A 17,860-nucleotide genomic window follows, 5' to 3' on the forward strand; every position below is an offset into this window, starting at 1 on the left:
ACTTAGTACATATGGCACCCCATATTTGTCAAGTAAATGAATATATGCTAGAGTTATACAGAGGATGCTCTGGGGCCCCAAAGGGACGTCTGCATAGTTTTATGTGTGAATGTTGGGCTGGAGGGTGGAGTGAGGGGGTCACTTCAGAGATACCAGAAAAAGTTCCTTGAAGATGAGGAATGAGCTGGGTCTTGGGAGATAAAGGAAACTAGGTAGAAGTGGGGTTGGGGATTGCTTAGAAGTTCCCATATGATTGTTGAGGGACTTAAAGTCGTTCAAGAAAAGATCAGTCTATTGAGGGATGCAGGAGAGCTATCCCAAAGGGCCATTTTAGCAGCTATAACGATATGATTTTTTTTTTTTAAACTTGTTTATCTACCTCTACTTAAGTCCATGCTTAAGACTACCTCTTCTACCCAGGCGGCCTCTTAATGGTGGCGATAGACTATCTCTTCAAAAAGTAAGGCAGGAATGAATGAATGAGTTAATGAACGAGCGAATGAAGAATAGGTGTGAGCACTGTGCAATGATGATGTCTTCTGGATGGTGGGCCTGTAAGGAAAGGAGCCTACACCAGAATGGGCTGAGCCCCACTCAAGGGCTTAAGTCATGTGGTTAAGTGTCACATCTCAGCAATAAAACTAAAGACACGAAAGCGGGGAGTTTCCAAGTGCTTTCCTGGAGGAAAAGTGAAGAAACACAAACGAAAGCACTTTAGAATGATTGGGATTTGTAGTTTCCAGGTGCCCGTGAGCAATAAAGGGAAGAGCCTGGTTAATTCCTTAACGTGGTACCACGCAGCGAAGAGACAGGGACAGACTGCTGTTCGGTGGCACTCCATAGCCAGGCTCGGCAAACAGGCCACAACAAAGAGCAGAGCAGGTGCTACTGCTTCCCAAGGGTGGGGAGCAGGCTGTGTCCCCGGAACTATGCAGCTGCAGGAGCGCTGAGGGGCCCGGTACCTGGCGCTCCTCGAGGAGGCCCTGGGACTACCACCCTGGCCGCGAGCACTGACGGGGCGGAACGCGGAACGCTAGCACCCTAGGATCCCTCCGGACTCAATTTTCAAACGCACCCGCGAGCGTCCAGCCGGCGGTGCGGCGTCTCCACTCGTCCGAGGGGGCACCTGGCAGTGAGGAAAGGAGGGCCGGGGCCTTCATCCCTCCTCCGGAGCCGCCCCACCAGGTGGACGACTCCCTCACGGAGTGCCGCGGCACGAACCTCCGGCTTCTCCTTTCAGTCAACGGTTAGAGGGCGCAGCGGCCTCCGGAGGCTAGCCCTCTCGCCCGTGGGTCACAGCCTTCCAGGACCCCAGTGGCGCGCCACCCGCCACAGACTTTCCTTTGGGGAATAAGAGGACGGCCCACCTCCGGACGAGGTAAGCTCGGGGGAAAGCTCCGGGCTCCGCCACTACTTCCGGGAGACGCTGAGGAAAGCCAGTCCTCCTTGGCCCCCATCTCTTTTCCGATTGGTTAACTGCTCTCTTAATGCGCCCCCCTAACTGGTGATTGGCTCAGATGCGCCGTCTGTCACCTGCCTCCCTGTGGGAATCCAGGTCGCTAAGGGAAGCGTTACTTGAGGCTCGGTTGGGAAGAGGTTGGTTGGGCCCTTGAGCCTAGTTTGTTTATTGTGGTGCGAACCGTACCCCGGCGCGAGCTTCGGTCGCAACGGCCAGGGAAGGAGCCAGTAGCGGGACAGAGGGCGGGGGTGGCAAGAAAGTGAAGGTTCAGAAGTAAACTGGAGAGACCTAACCCTGGTAACATCTGAATGGGAGCAGGGTAGGAAGGAAGGCCTCTGAGAGGGGGAGTTGTAATCCCAGGAGCTGTGACAGTGTAGGAGGGAAGGCCTAGTTTCTGTTGTGTGAGAAAAGGGCCTTGCGGGAGGTTTTAATGACCTAATTGTGTGGGGATATAATTTTCTAGGGGAGTGTCTAACCAATTCCACTGAAGATTTTGCTTTGACTTTGCAGCAGAGCTTTGACTTTGCTAGCCATTCCTGTCCTTCAAAGAGACAATTTATTGAATAATTCCATTCTCTCTTATTGCTTCAGATGGGCAGCTCTCAAAAAAAGCACAAACAATTGGATGGATGCCATTGCCTATATTAAAAGCATGTTGAAAGGAAAATAAGGTACTCACTTTGTTTAATTGTGGTTAATTGTATTAAAAAAATTACCTTTGAGAAGAAGCTCTTAAAGTTTTGAATAATAGTAGGGTAGCTTGATTTTATAATAGCTTTCAATTTTTTTGATTGTTTAGTACAAAAAAGTCGTATTACTGCTGTACCTGGCAAATGTGCTCCTGGCTAATGATGGCCTAGTCCTGTTTATTCTGAAAATGGAAAGAAATCTTGAGTTTTTAATAATGTTAATTGGTGTTTGATTGGGTCGTGCTACTAGATCTTTCCTTTAAAAAACTATGTAATAATCACTGTAATAAAATCCTTGAATGTGTAACCTAATGTTAGGATGTAAGTGAAATTGGATGATAGTTGCTTACTCATACGTAGTTTAGACTTGCAGACTAATTTATTTTGTATTTAAAGTAGTTTGCTTAAACACTGAGTCAGAGTTGCAACAATTGCTTTGCTGGTCACCTAGCTTAGCTGTTTGATTCCCCAACCACCATTAAGTCATGTGCTGTATTACAGATACCCTTTATTAACATCCAGAAGTTGTCAAGGAATAGTTTATTTCATCCACGGATCACCCAAATTAGCTCTTAAAGATAGACCTGGGCCCTACCTTGGAAAACTCTGATTTAGGATTAGAGATGAGATCTGGGCATCTGTACTTTTAAAATTCTCCTCAAGTGGAACTAGAGGGTATTATGTGCTAAGCAAAATAAGTCAGTCAGCAAGAGACAATTATATGATCTCATGTGTGGAATCTAAGAAACAAAACAGGATTATAGGGGAATAGAGGAAAAGATAAAACAAGACAAAATCAGAGAGGGAGACAAACCATTAAGAGACCCTTAACTGAGGGAAACAAACTGAGGGTTGCTGAACGGGGGTGGGTGGGGGAGTGGGGTAACTGGGTGATGGACATTAAGGAGGACATGAGATATAATGATGGGTGTTATATGAATCACTGAACTCTACCTCTGAAAATAATAGTGCATTATATGTTAATTAATTGAATTTAAATTAAAAAAAAATTTTCTCAAGTAAGTTGGTGCCTTCCCAAGTGAGAACTGTTGACTCCCTAAATACATGTGTTTAAGAAATATTTATGAAACAAATAATTTTCTCCATTGATTTCTGTACAATTTAAAAATAAACCTCTAAGAAATGATGTTGAAGTATAATCCAAAAATAAGGTTTGCCTAGGCAAGGCCAGGAAGTTTCACTGGTACTCCGAAACCTCAAGGACTAACTGTTCCAGGCCTAGGGATGAGGTTTGCTATGGGGAGACACAGAGTACTCTGCTGTACATTCACAGTCCTCAAAGCCATGCATTGAGTACTGTTTTCCTGTTAGGTTTAAGAAGAGGTTAACCCCAAGTCTGTTCAGTAGATACAGTAGGCTAAATTATTTTTACCTCAACAAACTACAATGGAGGATAATATTACAAATATGGGTTTTATTTTGGGAAGAATACCTTTGCTGGAAGTAAATGTAAACCATAGCCTCCCAATAGCTCTTTGTTTATTAAGTAAAGAACATAATTTAAAATTATGCTTAAACTGCATAATTCAGCTTAAATTTTAAAGTGTATAATTCAGCTTAAAATTTATATGCTAACATGAAGTACCCAGATATTTGAAACATCAGGGAGGGCTTTTAGATCAACTTCACCAGAGTCAAGAGGTTAAAAAAAAAAAAAAAAAAAAGTGATATAATCACTTTGGTATTCAGGAATTAGAAATGAGTGATGAAACCAGATCTAGCCTGACGTAAACAGTGGTTTTGAGCAAAGAAGTAGGTCCAGTTGTAGTCTGTCTCCTAAGAAGCTCTTTTTCATTTTATATATGAGTTATTCAGTGCAAAATTTGGCATATGAAATATATGACTGGAGAATGAAATTTAAAAATGAAAATAAAGAGATATAAATTAAAAACATGAAGCCATGTGTAGTCCATGACTAACAGCTTGAATCTAATATATATTGTTTGAACAGAAAGCCAGGAATCTCAGTATGAATACCTCTAGATCTAGATCGCATGATGGTAGTGAAGAAACCTCATCTCAGGACCATAATCATCGCGAAAATGAGAGAAGATGGCAGCAAGAGCGTCTCCACAGAGAAGAAGCCTATTACCAGTTTATTAATGAACTCAGTGATGAAGATTATAGGCTAATGAGAGACCACAATCTTTTAGGCACCCCTGGTAAGAGTTGGGTGAAAGAAGAGACACCTTTTCTATCATTGTAAGAGGAGTTTCAAAATAAGGAGGGTTTTTTCCCCCCTGCTTCCCTCTCCCAAAATATAATGCATGATTTTTAAATTTAAGAACCTTTTAATATAACAAAATAAAAAATCACTGTCTTACTTCTGTATTTGATAATTAAGTATGAATCTTGGACATGGAGCACTGTTATACAAATGCCAAGCTAACAAATAGCTTAATGTACATAATAGTGTCAAATATTTACATATATGGTCCTATTTCTCTTTTAAGTAATATTTGTACAAATAAAATATTATTTAGAACCCAATTCTGACTCTTTTGAGGTATTATAATTTACTTATTTAGCTGAATTAATAATATTCCAAAAGTCCAGTGTGCTTTGTGAATTTTATACAAATTCTTTTCACTAATTAAAATGAACTAATTAAAACTTGAATGTTTGTATGGTATATGTTTGTATATTGCATATTTGCACATCATATGTTGATAACCCATATAGTGAGCTACTGAGGTAAAATTCAAATACAGTTTCAAAGTTTTCTAGAAATCCAGCCTTTTAAATTTCTTTTTATCTCAGACATAAATCTGTTAATCAGAGCTTATAGATTCCTTAGTATATCAACTGAGAGGACCTTTTAAATTATTCAAATTAAATCTTATATTTTTATTTTAATAAAACATAAAAGAGACACAACCACAATGATATATACCTGGGTCAATTAAATATTTTTAACTGTCTTTAGTTTAACAGAACATGAAAATAATAGAATGTCTTCTACAGATTGCCGTAGATTAGTGTTACCCTTCATGAGTTCTTATAAAACAGTAGTTAAAATAATTACTTTCAGTGAGCAATTTTTTATTCTTTTAGGAGAAATAACATCAGAAGAACTACAACAGAGGTTAGATGGAGTAAAGGAACAACTGGCATCTCAGTCTGACTTAAGAAATGGGACAAATACCAGAGGTATTGTGGACTCCTTTCCATTGGGAGCAGGTTTGATTGGAGCAAATGCAAATTTGTACTTACTGGATCTTGTATGATATGTTTGTTTTTAATGTTTTCCAGTTTTAATGTGATATTCAGATAGCATTTACCCATTATATTCAAAGCAGCGTAGTTAGGCAGTATAGGACAGGGGTTGAATGCAAAAACCTTTTTATATACAGATTGCCTTTAGGGAGCTCATAGTATACAATTAAGTTAATTACCAGAATAGTTCTTTTTAATCTTAGAATATACACACTACTTTTTTTAAAGTAATGGAACTAAACTTCTAAAAATTTGTACCAAGCAATACAGAAAGACTGAGTGAGGAGACCTGCTTTATTGTTTTTACTGTTTTTTGAGTTTGCCATTTTATTGAAAAAACACTAAGTCATAGTATAAGAAGTTTTTAAGAAAATTCAAACTAAAGAGAAGTATACAAAATTAAAAGTAAAGCCAACATAATATAGCTCTTACCAGTTCTATTTCCTTCCCCAGAGGTATTTATTATTGGTATAGTTTTACCTTTTTTTTTTTTTTTTTGGTAGTTTCACATACTATATTAAGATTATCGTATTAGGGCAAAGACTATTAAAAACTCAAAAATGTAATGATTCAATAAGATAGAAATTTATCTTTCATGTTAACCGTTCAGGGAATATAGGGAAACTTTACTCCATAATCCTCCTGGAAGCCAGCCAGCCAGCAGAGTAGTTCTACAACGGTGCCATAGAGTGCAGGAGCTATTGGCCACACGTGACCATTTAAATGTAAATTAAGTAAAAATTAAATAATTTTAAATTATAATTTTAAAATTCACTTCTTCATTCCTATTAGCCTTATTCAGGTGCTCAATAGTCACTGCACATGATTAGAGACTTCTGTACTAGACAGCACAGATGGAGAATATCTCCACTACTGCAGAAAGTTTCATGGGACATTGCTGCTCCAGAGTATTGTTTGCATGATCAAGCTAAGTCAGAGCCGCATCTAGGTTCTACTCATCTAGGTTCCAGAAGGAGGTTCGGACACCAGCCTGAAAGTGAGCTTATCACTTCCACTCTGATTCCATTGATGACAGTTTACATGGCCACACCCATCTGCCAGGCTGCTCACAATGCATTTGCAATGGGAAAAAGGCAGGACAGGTTTTGTTAGGTAATTAGTGAACCCTTTATGTATATACATCATCACTATATTCTAGTAATTAAAGAAAGAGGTATCCTTTAGAATGCTTTTACCTGCCTTTTACTTCTATTTCTTTCTAAATTAAAATGGAAATTGGATATTAACCTTTTTTCTTCTGTATATGAGATAGGAGAGTTGTACTATATTGTTGTAGCTGGTAACACTTAACTCTTTTATTATGTTTTAGTTTGTATCTTTAGGTATGGCTAAAGTTGCTGTTTATTTTTATTGACACCAGAAGCCTATTAATAGCTTTAACATATAAAAAACATTTTTATAAGAGATTGTAGTAATGAAATGAAATCAATCTCATGTAACAGCCATTTTTGTGTAGAATAAATGTTAAAGTTAAGGTCTGTATAGTTCCTGTGCATTAGAGTGCTTTTTGTTGAGTTTTGCCCTTTACATGATCCACTGGTTAAAAATGGAAAACAAGTTTCCCATAGTAGCAGAATTGTAGTCAAAAAAGCTTATCAGGGACACATTTACTTCTAAATTGATTCATTGAACAATATTGGAAGTCTGATTTGTACCAGATACTGTTGTAGAGGTTGGGGATTTAACGGTAAATAAAATAAGACAAAACGGAGCTTACATTCTAAATGAACAGAAAATATGTTATAGGTAGCGGCCAAGAGTTACTGTGCCAGTTATTATACTAATCATTTTATATGCAGTATGTTATTTTATTCTCATGATAACCCTATGACATTTATACTTTTATTATCTCCAATTTACAGGTAAGGATACAGTCTTTAACATGTCTAAAGTTTTCCAGCTTCACATAAAGACATAATGTAGTTCTAATATTGTATTCAGAAAGCCATATTTCTTGAGATACACATTTTTGGCAGTTCCTGAGAAATAGGATAAAATTCCTAAGGTTACAAAAATATGTAATTGCAAAAATGCTGAGTTACCTTCACCAGAAAGATTCCACAAATTCAAGGTGAATTACATATAAGTTTTGCCACTACATTTTATTGATTTTACCATATGAATAAAGCATTTTAAATGTATGATTTTGGTATGGGATCTGTTTCTCATTTTCCTTAATATTTGCCAGTAACAGACACAAAGAAAGAGTGAGGATTTTTTCAGGGCTTTGCCTAAACAGTATTTATATTTTTATAATACATAAGAATATATTACGCTTGCAGTATACAACTTTCTTTTGAGAAAGTTTAGTTTTTTGCCATTTTTAATACATTAAAATATACACAGATGTTCTTAAATACAACTTGATTTAACTTTATCTTGCAAGCTTTCAATAAAAGAGCATAGATTTTAGGAATTGATCTTAAGTTGATTTGGTTTGCTTTCCAGAGTCAGAAGTCCCTAGAGAAAATTCAAATGAAGATTCTCTGCTAGAATGGTTGAACACCTTTCGACGCACAGGAAATGCAACTCGAAGTGGACAAAATGGGAACCAAACTTGGAGAGCTGTGAGTCGAACAAACCCAAACAGTGGAGAGTTTCGGTTTAGTCTGGAAATACACATAAATCATGAGAATAGAGGAATTGAAATTCATGGTGAAGATCATACAGGCATTCCATTTTCAGACATTAGCAGAGATCATACTACAAGTAGGCAACAAAGATCAGCTAGTCCTGTGGCTAGGCGAACAAGAAGCCAAACCTCGATGAATTTTAATGGTAGTAGTTCCAACATCCCAAGGACCAGGCTTGGTTCAAGGGGTCAGAATTCAGTGGAAGGATCTTCCTCAACATTGGAAAGATTAAGAAATGGAATTGGGGGAGCAGTTGGTGTTCCTAGAACTAGTGCTCCACGCACTAATTTCAGTGGTCACACAAACCGGTCGGGTGGTAGTGAACTCAGGCAAAGGGAGGGGCAGCGGTTTGGAGCGGCACATGTTTGGGAAAATGGGGCTAGAACTAACGTTACAGTGAGGAATACAAACCAAAGATTAGAGCCAATAAGATTACGGTCTACTTTCAGTAGTCGAAGCCGTTCACCAATTCAGAGACAAAGTGGCACTGTTTATCGTAATTCACAGAGGGAAAGTAGACCTTTACAGCAAAACTCGAGAAGGTCTGTTAGGAGGAGAGGTATAACACGTGTCTTTTTAGAGCAAGATAGGGAACGTCGTGGTACAGCTTATGCTCCATTCTCTAACTCAAGACTTGTGTCAAGAATAACAGTAGAAGAAGGAGAAGAATCCAGCAGATCCTCAACTGCCGCACGACGACATCCAACAATCACACTGGACCTCCAAGTGAGAAGGATTCGTCCAGGAGAAAACCGCGATCGGGATAGTATTGCAAGTAGAACTCGATCTAGGGTAGGGCTGGCAGAAAATACAGTCACTATCGAAAGCAACAGTGGGGGCTTTCGCCGAACTATCTCCCGTTTAGAGAGGTCAGGTATTCAGACCTATGTTAGTACTATCACTGTTCCTCTTCGTAGGATTTCTGAGAATGAGCTTGTTGAACCATCGTCAGTGGCTCTTCGGTCAATTTTAAGGCAGATCATGACTGGATTTGGAGAATTGAGTTCTTTAATGGAGGCCGAATCTGAGTCAGAGATTCAGAGACATGGTCAGCACTTACCAGAGAGGCACTCAGATCTGAGTAACGTAGGTGCAGCTAATGACATCAGCCAGCGCAGTGAAGGTGCCTCCCCAAACAGGCGGGCCCGAGAAGACAGCACTGCAGTGCATGGTGCAAATCAGACCACCCAGCCTCCTGCCCCAAGCAGTGATAATCGAGGTGGCAGGCAGTCACGAAATTCAAATAACTTAGTTGAAACTGGAACACTTCCTATCCTTCGCCTTGCTCACTTCTTTTTACTGAATGAAGGTGATGATGATGATCACATACGTGGTTTAACCAAAGAGCAGATCGACAATCTTTCCACTCGGAACTATGAGCATAACAGTATCGATAGTGAACTAGGTAAAATCTGTAGTGTGTGTATCAGTGACTACGTAACTGGAAACAAGCTCAGGCAATTACCTTGCATGCACGAATTTCACATTCATTGTATTGACCGATGGCTCTCAGAGAATTGCACTTGCCCCATCTGTCGGCAGCCTGTTTTAGGGTCCAGCATAGCAAACGATGGGTGAAGTGTTGGGTCTATTCAAATAGTACATTTTAGTAGAGCTGAGTAAGTGCTCTTTTGTTGAATCATTTGTGATGAGCTAACCAGGATGAAAAAGAACAGATTATTATAGTTGGAACTATTTTTTGTGTGCTTTTTTAACTTGTTAAAAAGAAAACTTATATAAAACTTAAAGTGGCAAATGTTAAATTATTCATAAGTAAAGAATAGTTAAGATTGCTAGAACCAAATAATCTTTAAAATGTTTTTATTTTGGTAATTTTGTCATGCTAAGCACTTTTGTATCTGCACAATTCAGTAGGTTAAAAGTCAATCTTCCTTTTCTTGATAGCACAGCAGACGTTACTGGGACTTTTATGTTCCATAGGCTTAGTACCATGTGTAGACACTGGTGTCTAAATAAGCCTTTCATTCATTTTTTGTTCTAAGGACAGTATCTTTTCATGAAAGAGTGTTTGGCTGAATGTTTGCTAAATATATTTAAGTTATTTGAAATGTTAAATTTGATATGCAGCATATCATATTTGTATATATAGATATATAATTTTAAGGTTAAACTATTCAGTCTAAAAACTACAGTTTGGTTCTTATTTAAGCATTTGGGCTATTACTGCATATGGCACAATGTTTAACATTTACAGGATCATCTCTGGGAGGAAGTAGATTAAGATATTTAAAAATAGAGATAATTTACTGAAGCGTCTCTGACAATCTTACTTACTAGACAGCAAGCAATATGTAATACTGAAAAAGTATTTCTTTACTCAGAAATGGAACATGGACATTTTAGTACATATAGATTATTTAACTTGAGTTCAGCCTTTTTGTGACTTTTTTGAACGTGCAGACAATTCTTTGGATATTAAGTAAGGTATACAATATGCATGGTTTCTTAAATTTACTTTTAAAATCTAAAAAAAAAATGTCTTTGAAGAATCAAATGCGTAGATAATATGTTAAGTTCACTTGGAGGCCAGAAAACTCCAAATAATACAAAACAAAAGAGAGAATGTAGAATTTATATAAACACATAAAGTATGCACTGAAGATCTATTTCTACCAATAAATATTAAAACTAAAGCTGTATGTGAACTATTCTTTTCTGTTGGTCCCCTGTGGTTTATTTATTCAAAAAAATTTTTTTTCCACCTACAAGGTGCAGGCACTGTTACAGGTATTGAGGATTTAGCTGAAGACAAAGTCCCTGTCTTCATAGGCAAGAGGATATTTGCTCTTAGAAACTGAAAATCAGTTGATAAAATGAGTTACTGTGTTTGTTTATGAATATATGACACAGTTTTCCTGTGGTGATACTGTTTGGGCAAGATCACAAGAACAAATACCTAAGGACCAGATTCTGTGAGACTTACATGTATCTTAAGATTTAGTTTTACTTTCTGATTAGTAACTGTATTCGGTTCATCATGTGAGATGCATACACAGGAATTTTTTTTTTCTTTTTTAAAGATTTTATTTATTTATTTGACAGAGAGAGATCACAAGTAGGCAGAGAGGCAGGCAGAGAGAGAGAGAGAGGAGGAAGCAGGCTCCCTGCTGAGCAGAGAGCCCGATGTGGGACTCGATCCCATGACCCCGAGATCATGACCTGAGCCGAAGGCAGCGGCTTAACCCACTGAGCCACCCAGGCGCCCTACACAGGAATTTTTAAGGACTGCATTTAACACCTGGAGTGAAAGGTTTTAGTAAGAGTCATGACTTTGTCTGGAGTAAATGGTTTCTATAGTTCAGTTATAGGACATGGGACTGGGACGTTTGAAGGCTTTAAATACCAGAAGAAGGAATTTAATTTTACCTCACAGACTTTAGATGTCTCTTGATGAATTTTAGTGGTGAATGCTAAGATCCTCTTTCAAGTTTCAGGAAAATTGGTGTGGTGTAGTGTTCAGAACACAGTGGAATGGGGAAGGGAGAGAAAAAAAAAACAATAAAGGAACCATTGTGATCAATTTATTATCAGTTATCATCCTCAGTTTTCTCTAATGCACGGCAATGCAATGAAACTAGAAAGAGAAGGAAGTAAAAATTTTGGGGGAAAAGGACATTATTTGGTTTCTTGTTCAGTATGAAGAAGTGTGAGAGTGATACATTCACAGATGGAAAATCACCTGAATAGAAGGGGGAGAGGTGTTACAAGCTATGCCAATTTAAACATTTATCTTGAATACAGCCTTATTCATGTATCTCATTTGAGTGTTACCATTTGTTCCCAGTATGACAAGAGACTAAATCCATATATTTAACCAACTGAGCCACCCAGGCATCCCTAAATCCATATATTTATATATGGAATATTCTTCAGGAAGTTTTACCTCCCCAGGTTTGATCAGTTAGGAATATCAAGAGGAGAACAAAAGAGGGGGAAATGGAAAAAAAAATAGAGATAAAGAAGAAAAAGTAGAAACACAATTCTTTGTTTGACTTAGTCCTTTGCAAGACATGGTAGGACCAGCACGAAAAGAGCTCTCAAATAGGCATTTGAAATAAAACTGGATCCTCTAATATATGGAAAATTCCCTGAAGATGGCAGGAAAGCTTAATATATTTTGTAAATTGGTATTCTAGTTGGTATTCTCGTTGGGAACAAAGAAGTGTATTTAATATTTTCATTCATTTCCCAGTAAACGGGCTGATGACAAATACAAAGGCTTTTTATTTATAGCTTCTATTTAGCAATGATTGTACCCCTTATGGTTCCAATATAGAAAGGAACAAATAGTTTGAAACTCTTCATTTGAATATTGCATTCCATGCCACATCCTTAGAGCTTGTTTTTCATAGTGCGGTTGTCTTACAAACTTCTATTTCAAAACTGTCAGCTTCCCAGCTGCTTTCCCTCTTTTATCCTCGATTTATATTATTTCAACTAGCATTGACCTGTACTTGACTGTCTCTTACTCATTCTGTGGTTATTTTCCTTTCAGTATTTAAAATGAATTTATAATTTAAGCCTCCTAAGATCCCCTTGAAGTTTTACTGCCACTTAACATAGTAAGTGGCAGAGTTTACAGTCAATCACAGGACCATTTGCCTCCAAAGCTTGTGTTTTTCCCACTCAGTATCATTCTGGTAAAGCAGAAATGATTTGAGAAGATTTCAGTCAAATTTACTCCTTCGTAAAGATATTTTTCTAATATAGCATGTCTTTGTGATTAATGTCCATATGCAAATACATCCTTCCTGTCTCACAAATGATGAGAGGGGCTGCTCCTGAAAGTTATAAAGCAGAATCTGTGTTGGAAGGATGGATCCAGAAAAGAAATGAACAAGCCATCTGAAGACCCTGTGTTAAGGATCATAGTTAATAAGCTGCGTTTCAGGCTTTTTCACGAGTATTACTCATAGACAAGAATTTCTGGTGAATTTCTTATCTTCTGCGCCTCTCCATTTGAATAACGTCTGGCCAGAGGAGCAAGGGATTGTGTAGAAATAGTGCTCCACATGAAGGGGGTAATTACTCCCTTTGCAGTGGCAGTAAGCTCATTTGGGGTCCTTTCCTTAATCCTGTATAACATTGGAAGTCAGAGCTGGTTTATCTGTTAATACGTAAGATGATTTCCCAGCAAGCCAGAGCCATCCATCACTGAAAAGGCCAAATGTTTGATGTTCCAGAAGACATGACTGCAAGTGTTAGTGGTGACTGTTTCTTTCCTCAATCTCCATAGACGGGTCATAAGTTCTTTTCGGTTACTATGGAAGTAATAGGCCCTGAACATATCTGCCCTTGAGATAATTAGGGATCAATTACAATAATTACTCTCAGCAAGGTTTGTATTTTATTTTGAGCATTAAATCTCTGAAGATTCTTTGAGTTGGCCCCTATACTTTTCCTTTCCTCTTTTTTTTTTCTTTTAAAATAATCACGTCTTCTGCAAAATAAAAAACACTTTCAGATGTATTTTTCCTCTGTTGTATAACTGTCTCATTTGAAGACTGAGGAAGCTCTTGGTTGCTGAGTATATATGTGCCCTTCCTTCTTACACATTTGACTGAAAAAATGGCCCTACTTAACCGTATTCAAACTGTCTTCTGTGCAATTGCAAAAAATTGTTATATTTTCCCCAGTGGGAAATAATCCAACTTCATATATAGTCTGTATTGTGAAGTGACACAGTTTAGCCACTCTTACATGTTCTGCTTCCCTGGATGGTGTTCATTCTTCCATTAGGTTGGATTGATCAGGTTTAATTGTGATCCCTTACCATCCAGGTTATGGGATAAATGTAACTTTTATCTACCTGATAGAGTGAACCGGAATAAAGATCAAACTAAAAAGGTGGGAAGAAGTGCCATTGATTACTGATAGAGAATGTAAACACATCTTGCTAACAAGCTTAGTGGGTTGTATGATAGGAATATCCAGTCTTATAAGCATCTCTTTGTTAACTTCCTTATCTGAATGTAGAGTAAGTTGTTTCATCAGCCTATCTGGCTGGCCCTGATCCGAATTAGGACCACTTTCAGAAAGACATCCAGAGAGAATTTCCCTATTTGTGCAGTGGGTGGGTATTCGTAGTGGGGGCTCAAAGTTTGAGGAGATGCTAGTGACCAGCTTTGATCTTAGCACTTTGATGTACTTGGTTCACGAACTGCTGTAGTGTTGAACAGTACTAAGTCTCTGTGTAACAGGTTAGAGACTTTTTTTTTTCCCAAAGATTTTATTTATTTATTTGTCAGAGAGAGAGCGAGCGAGAGCGAGCATAGGCAGACAGAGTGGAAGGCAGAGTCAGAGGGAGAAGCAGGCTCCCTGCGGAGCAAGGAGCCCGATGTGGGACTCGATCCCAGGACGCTGGGATCATGACCTGAGCCGAAGGCAGCTGCTTAACCAACTGAGCCACCCAGGTGTCCCCAGGTTAGGGACTTTTTAGATAACTTCCTTAAAACTTTTTAATCAGCTCCTTAACAATTTCAGTTGGGGTCTTGTTTCATATCCCAGAAATCTTGTATTCTTGATTTGCTAGAGGGACTAGCTGTGGCCCTTGCACCAATTTTTGGGAATCTTACCACTCTAATTCTTAGTAAAGTAGGTTTTGTTACTGGCGTGGTTGGGAGCTTTTCTTTAGTCTTCCTTGAGTGTTACCCTTGTCCCTTTGCTGCATTTCAGACAATGCACTTTATAATGTTTATTTCTGTCTGTAGGATGAGGCAGAGTGACCATACTACTCTGACTCAGATCACATGGCCAGCCCACTGCAATCATGTTGCTTGGGAGAGGTTTAATTCTATTTTGAGCCAGCACTGAAATTACCCAATCTTCCTGATAACTCTCTGTGTTGGAACATCCCAAGACCACCCCCAGGTTAGTGGTTGGCTAGGACTCATGGGACACCACATACATAGTTGTGCTCACAGCTAATATTTATTATAAGGGAAGGAGACAAATCAGAGGGAAAAGGCACATGGGATGAAGTGTGGAGGAAACCAGGCAAGCTTCCAAGAGTTCTATCCTAGTGGAAACACACAAGACACACTTACATTCTTTCAGCATCCAATGGGACACGGGAGAAGTGTCTTCGAGGGAAGCTCATTACAGACTCAGTGCCCAAGGTTTTTATTGGGGGTTGGTCATGTAGGCACCTCTGCCTGTCATGTACCGAAATTCTAGACTCCCAGAAAGAAAGGAAATACTAAGCATAAACATATTGTTTACACAGTTTAGGTACATTGAGGCACTTTTATCAGTAAGGGAAAACCTTACTGATTTGGGGAGGGCGGAAACCCTCCCCAAATCAAGTTCCTAGATCCTGGCCAAAGGTCAATCTTGCATGCAGGCCTAAGGCTATCTTTTCTGCACACACCCACATCTCCATCTATAGCTCAGAATGTTCTCCTGAATTCTAGGATCACATTTTTGTGTTTCAATTTTTTTTTAAGTCAGAAAAAAAAATAATTCAATTATTTTTTGAATTATATTATTATATTTCTCTTTATTTATAAAGATATTTATATTATTATATTTATCTTTAATAATAGTAGTAGAATATAATTTGAATATTTTTTATGGGGGAAGGGGCCCAGGAAGGCAAAAGTGCTTGAGAGCTCATGAAAGTCCTGCTCCCCTCATTATGCACTTCAGCTACACTGTCTTCTGCAAAGAACTGTGAGTTCCTTGAAATTATCCTCAGCATCTGGCATGATGCCTGGTACATACAGTAAGTCACTCAGTATTTATTTAATAAGTAAATGAATAAAAGTGCCATAAATAGGTAGGCCCTGACTTATAAATGGCTCTTACATTAAAAGTTTGTTTGTAATTTTTTTTTTTTTAAACTCAGAACACATTTACCATAGATACAATATCATATGTTTGTGGTTTGAGGCAAGAGGGGAAAGGCTCCCAGGCCAGCCCACAAAAATCTACATTCAGTGTTTCTGAAGTACGATTTAAGTGCAGCCAAAGGCAGAAAAAACTAATAGTCCTGCAAGTTAACAAAGAGAACAAGAATGAAATTGAAAAAAGTATTTTTAAAAAATATATCTTGAATGTTGAATGGTGATGCTTGAGACTCCATAAAGGAAGCCTTTCTTTACTTTTTTTTTTTTTTTTTTTTAATGAAAGCTCTACATCCGAGTAGGGCTTGAACTCACCACCCCAAGACTGAGTCACAAGCTCTACGGACTGGACCAGCCAGGTACCTCAAAGATGTCTTTCTCAAATTTCAAGTTACCCTTTCCTCATTGGCCGCTCTGTTTACTTACCACAGTGGCTAAACCAGGCCCCTACTTCTGCCTCGGGCCACCTTGCTCTGTAAATGGTGGTTTTGGTTGTGTGAGCTCTGCTTTTCTTGTCCTCACTGCCTCCATCTCTCTCTCCTGACTCCTATCCCCAACCACTGGGAGGGGGTGAAGGGCCCTCCAGCCAAAGAGCTGGCAGACAGGCTGGTCATTTTGACCGTGAGGAGAACCACATAGGCAAGTGGGAAAGGGACTTGGTGGTTGCCAGTGCCTTGGCAGAACAGGTTGGCCCTTTTACAGCTTAGTTCTAAATGTGTCTCACCATTAACTGGACTCAGATTTTTTTTTTCCTTGCAAAGAAGAAGGTTTTAGGTTTAATCTTAAAGAGTGTTTGTTCTGTGTGATTGTTTGATAGTAAAGTTGTTTGTATCTTAGTGCTGATGATAGTAAGCACCTTATTCAATATAACATTGTCATGAAGCTCTTTAACCAGTTCAGGTGAGAACAGAGGTTTAACCTTCTCAATTCAGTATACAGAGAGGGATAATTACCACATCCTCCTAAGGGAAGTATACTATATATCTATGAAAAGGCATTTTCTGAAATGGCCAGTCCTCATGAGAAACAAAAAATAACCATAACCCCTTAATAGGGGGTGAGGATTATAACTTCAATGATTTTATAATGTTGACCCCCAAAATGCAGCGTGTGTGTCTGTGTATGTATGTGTGTGTGAGAGAGAGAGATAGAAGGGTTGGGTGGAGAGAGAGAGAGAGAGAAAGAGAGAGCTGGACAGCCTGAATAATTTATCCAAGGTCACACAGGTTGTTAGAAGCAAGACATAATATCCTTTGTAATTTTTTTAATGTCCTACTTTATTCATTACAAAGAATTATTCAAAGCTCTAACCCCTTCTTTTAACTTTCAAAATATGTCTAACTATGGGTCTTACAAGGCTAATGACTCACTCTAGGGAAAGGCCTCTTCTAACCTAGTCAGGACAAATGCTGAACCATGGGTTATCTTACTCTAGGATTTTGGGGAAGTTTGAGCTGAGTCATGCTGTTCCAAGGATTCAGTAGAGTTCCAAAGCTGGTTGGTGAGGGCTTAAACCTCAGATCTACAGCTGTCTGTTACTAATAAGTATTGGTCGCTGCTCACTTTTGATTAATTTGATTAATCTGATTAATTTTAATAGCATCTGTTAGAGCAGTGCAGGTTTCAGATCACAGGTGGGGACAGGTGCAATGAAGATGTCATTTCAGGCATTTCTCATTGTCATTCAGATAATAAGGTCCTAATTCTTTTATAATGAAGTGAATTTTTCTTAAAAAAATAAAGCTGAGAACATTCAATCTGTTATATTCATGTCCCAAATATAAACTCCTAGAATTTCAGGACTAGGAGAAGATGGGCCGTTTTCTAAGCACATTTTCTTTGGGCTCTGAAAGCCTGTACTTAATATTTCTCAATCACTAGTTGCCACACTTGCTTTTAAAGACAAATGTATCATTTCCCTTTCACTACACACTCAATATTGTATGAGTTTGGGTC

General features: G+C 38.5%; 1 protein-coding gene across 12 annotated transcripts in view; it reads left to right on the forward strand.

Annotated features, from left to right (window-relative positions):
• The first annotated feature begins 1,079 nt into the window (after nucleotides 1-1,079).
• Nucleotides 1,080-17,860, forward strand: part of RNF6 (ring finger protein 6) — a 38,751-nt gene continuing 21,970 nt past the window's right edge. For 3 of the 12 annotated variants that reach the window (XR_014308096.1, XR_014308097.1, XM_082750887.1), the window contains exons 1-5: nucleotides 1,240-1,378; nucleotides 2,051-2,130; nucleotides 4,121-4,331; nucleotides 5,224-5,319; nucleotides 7,855-7,973. Coding sequence is in view for 7 of the 12 variants with exons in the window: in XM_082750887.1 (XP_082607013.1) it covers nucleotides 4,139-4,331; nucleotides 5,224-5,319; nucleotides 7,855-7,973 (408 nt within the window). In the remaining 5 variants the exon portion in view is untranslated. Of the gene's footprint in view, nucleotides 1,379-1,513; nucleotides 1,779-2,050; nucleotides 2,131-4,120; nucleotides 4,332-5,223; nucleotides 5,320-7,854; nucleotides 10,694-16,190; nucleotides 16,264-17,860 lie in introns of those variants that run through there. The other 9 variants (XR_014308098.1, XR_014308099.1, XR_014308100.1 and 6 more) reach the window with 6 other exon arrangements.

The sequence above is a fragment of the Mustela nivalis genome, assembly GCF_964662115.1.
Source record: "Mustela nivalis genome assembly, contig: HAP1_SCAFFOLD_2012, whole genome shotgun sequence".
Taxonomy (NCBI): Eukaryota; Metazoa; Chordata; class Mammalia; order Carnivora; family Mustelidae; genus Mustela; species Mustela nivalis.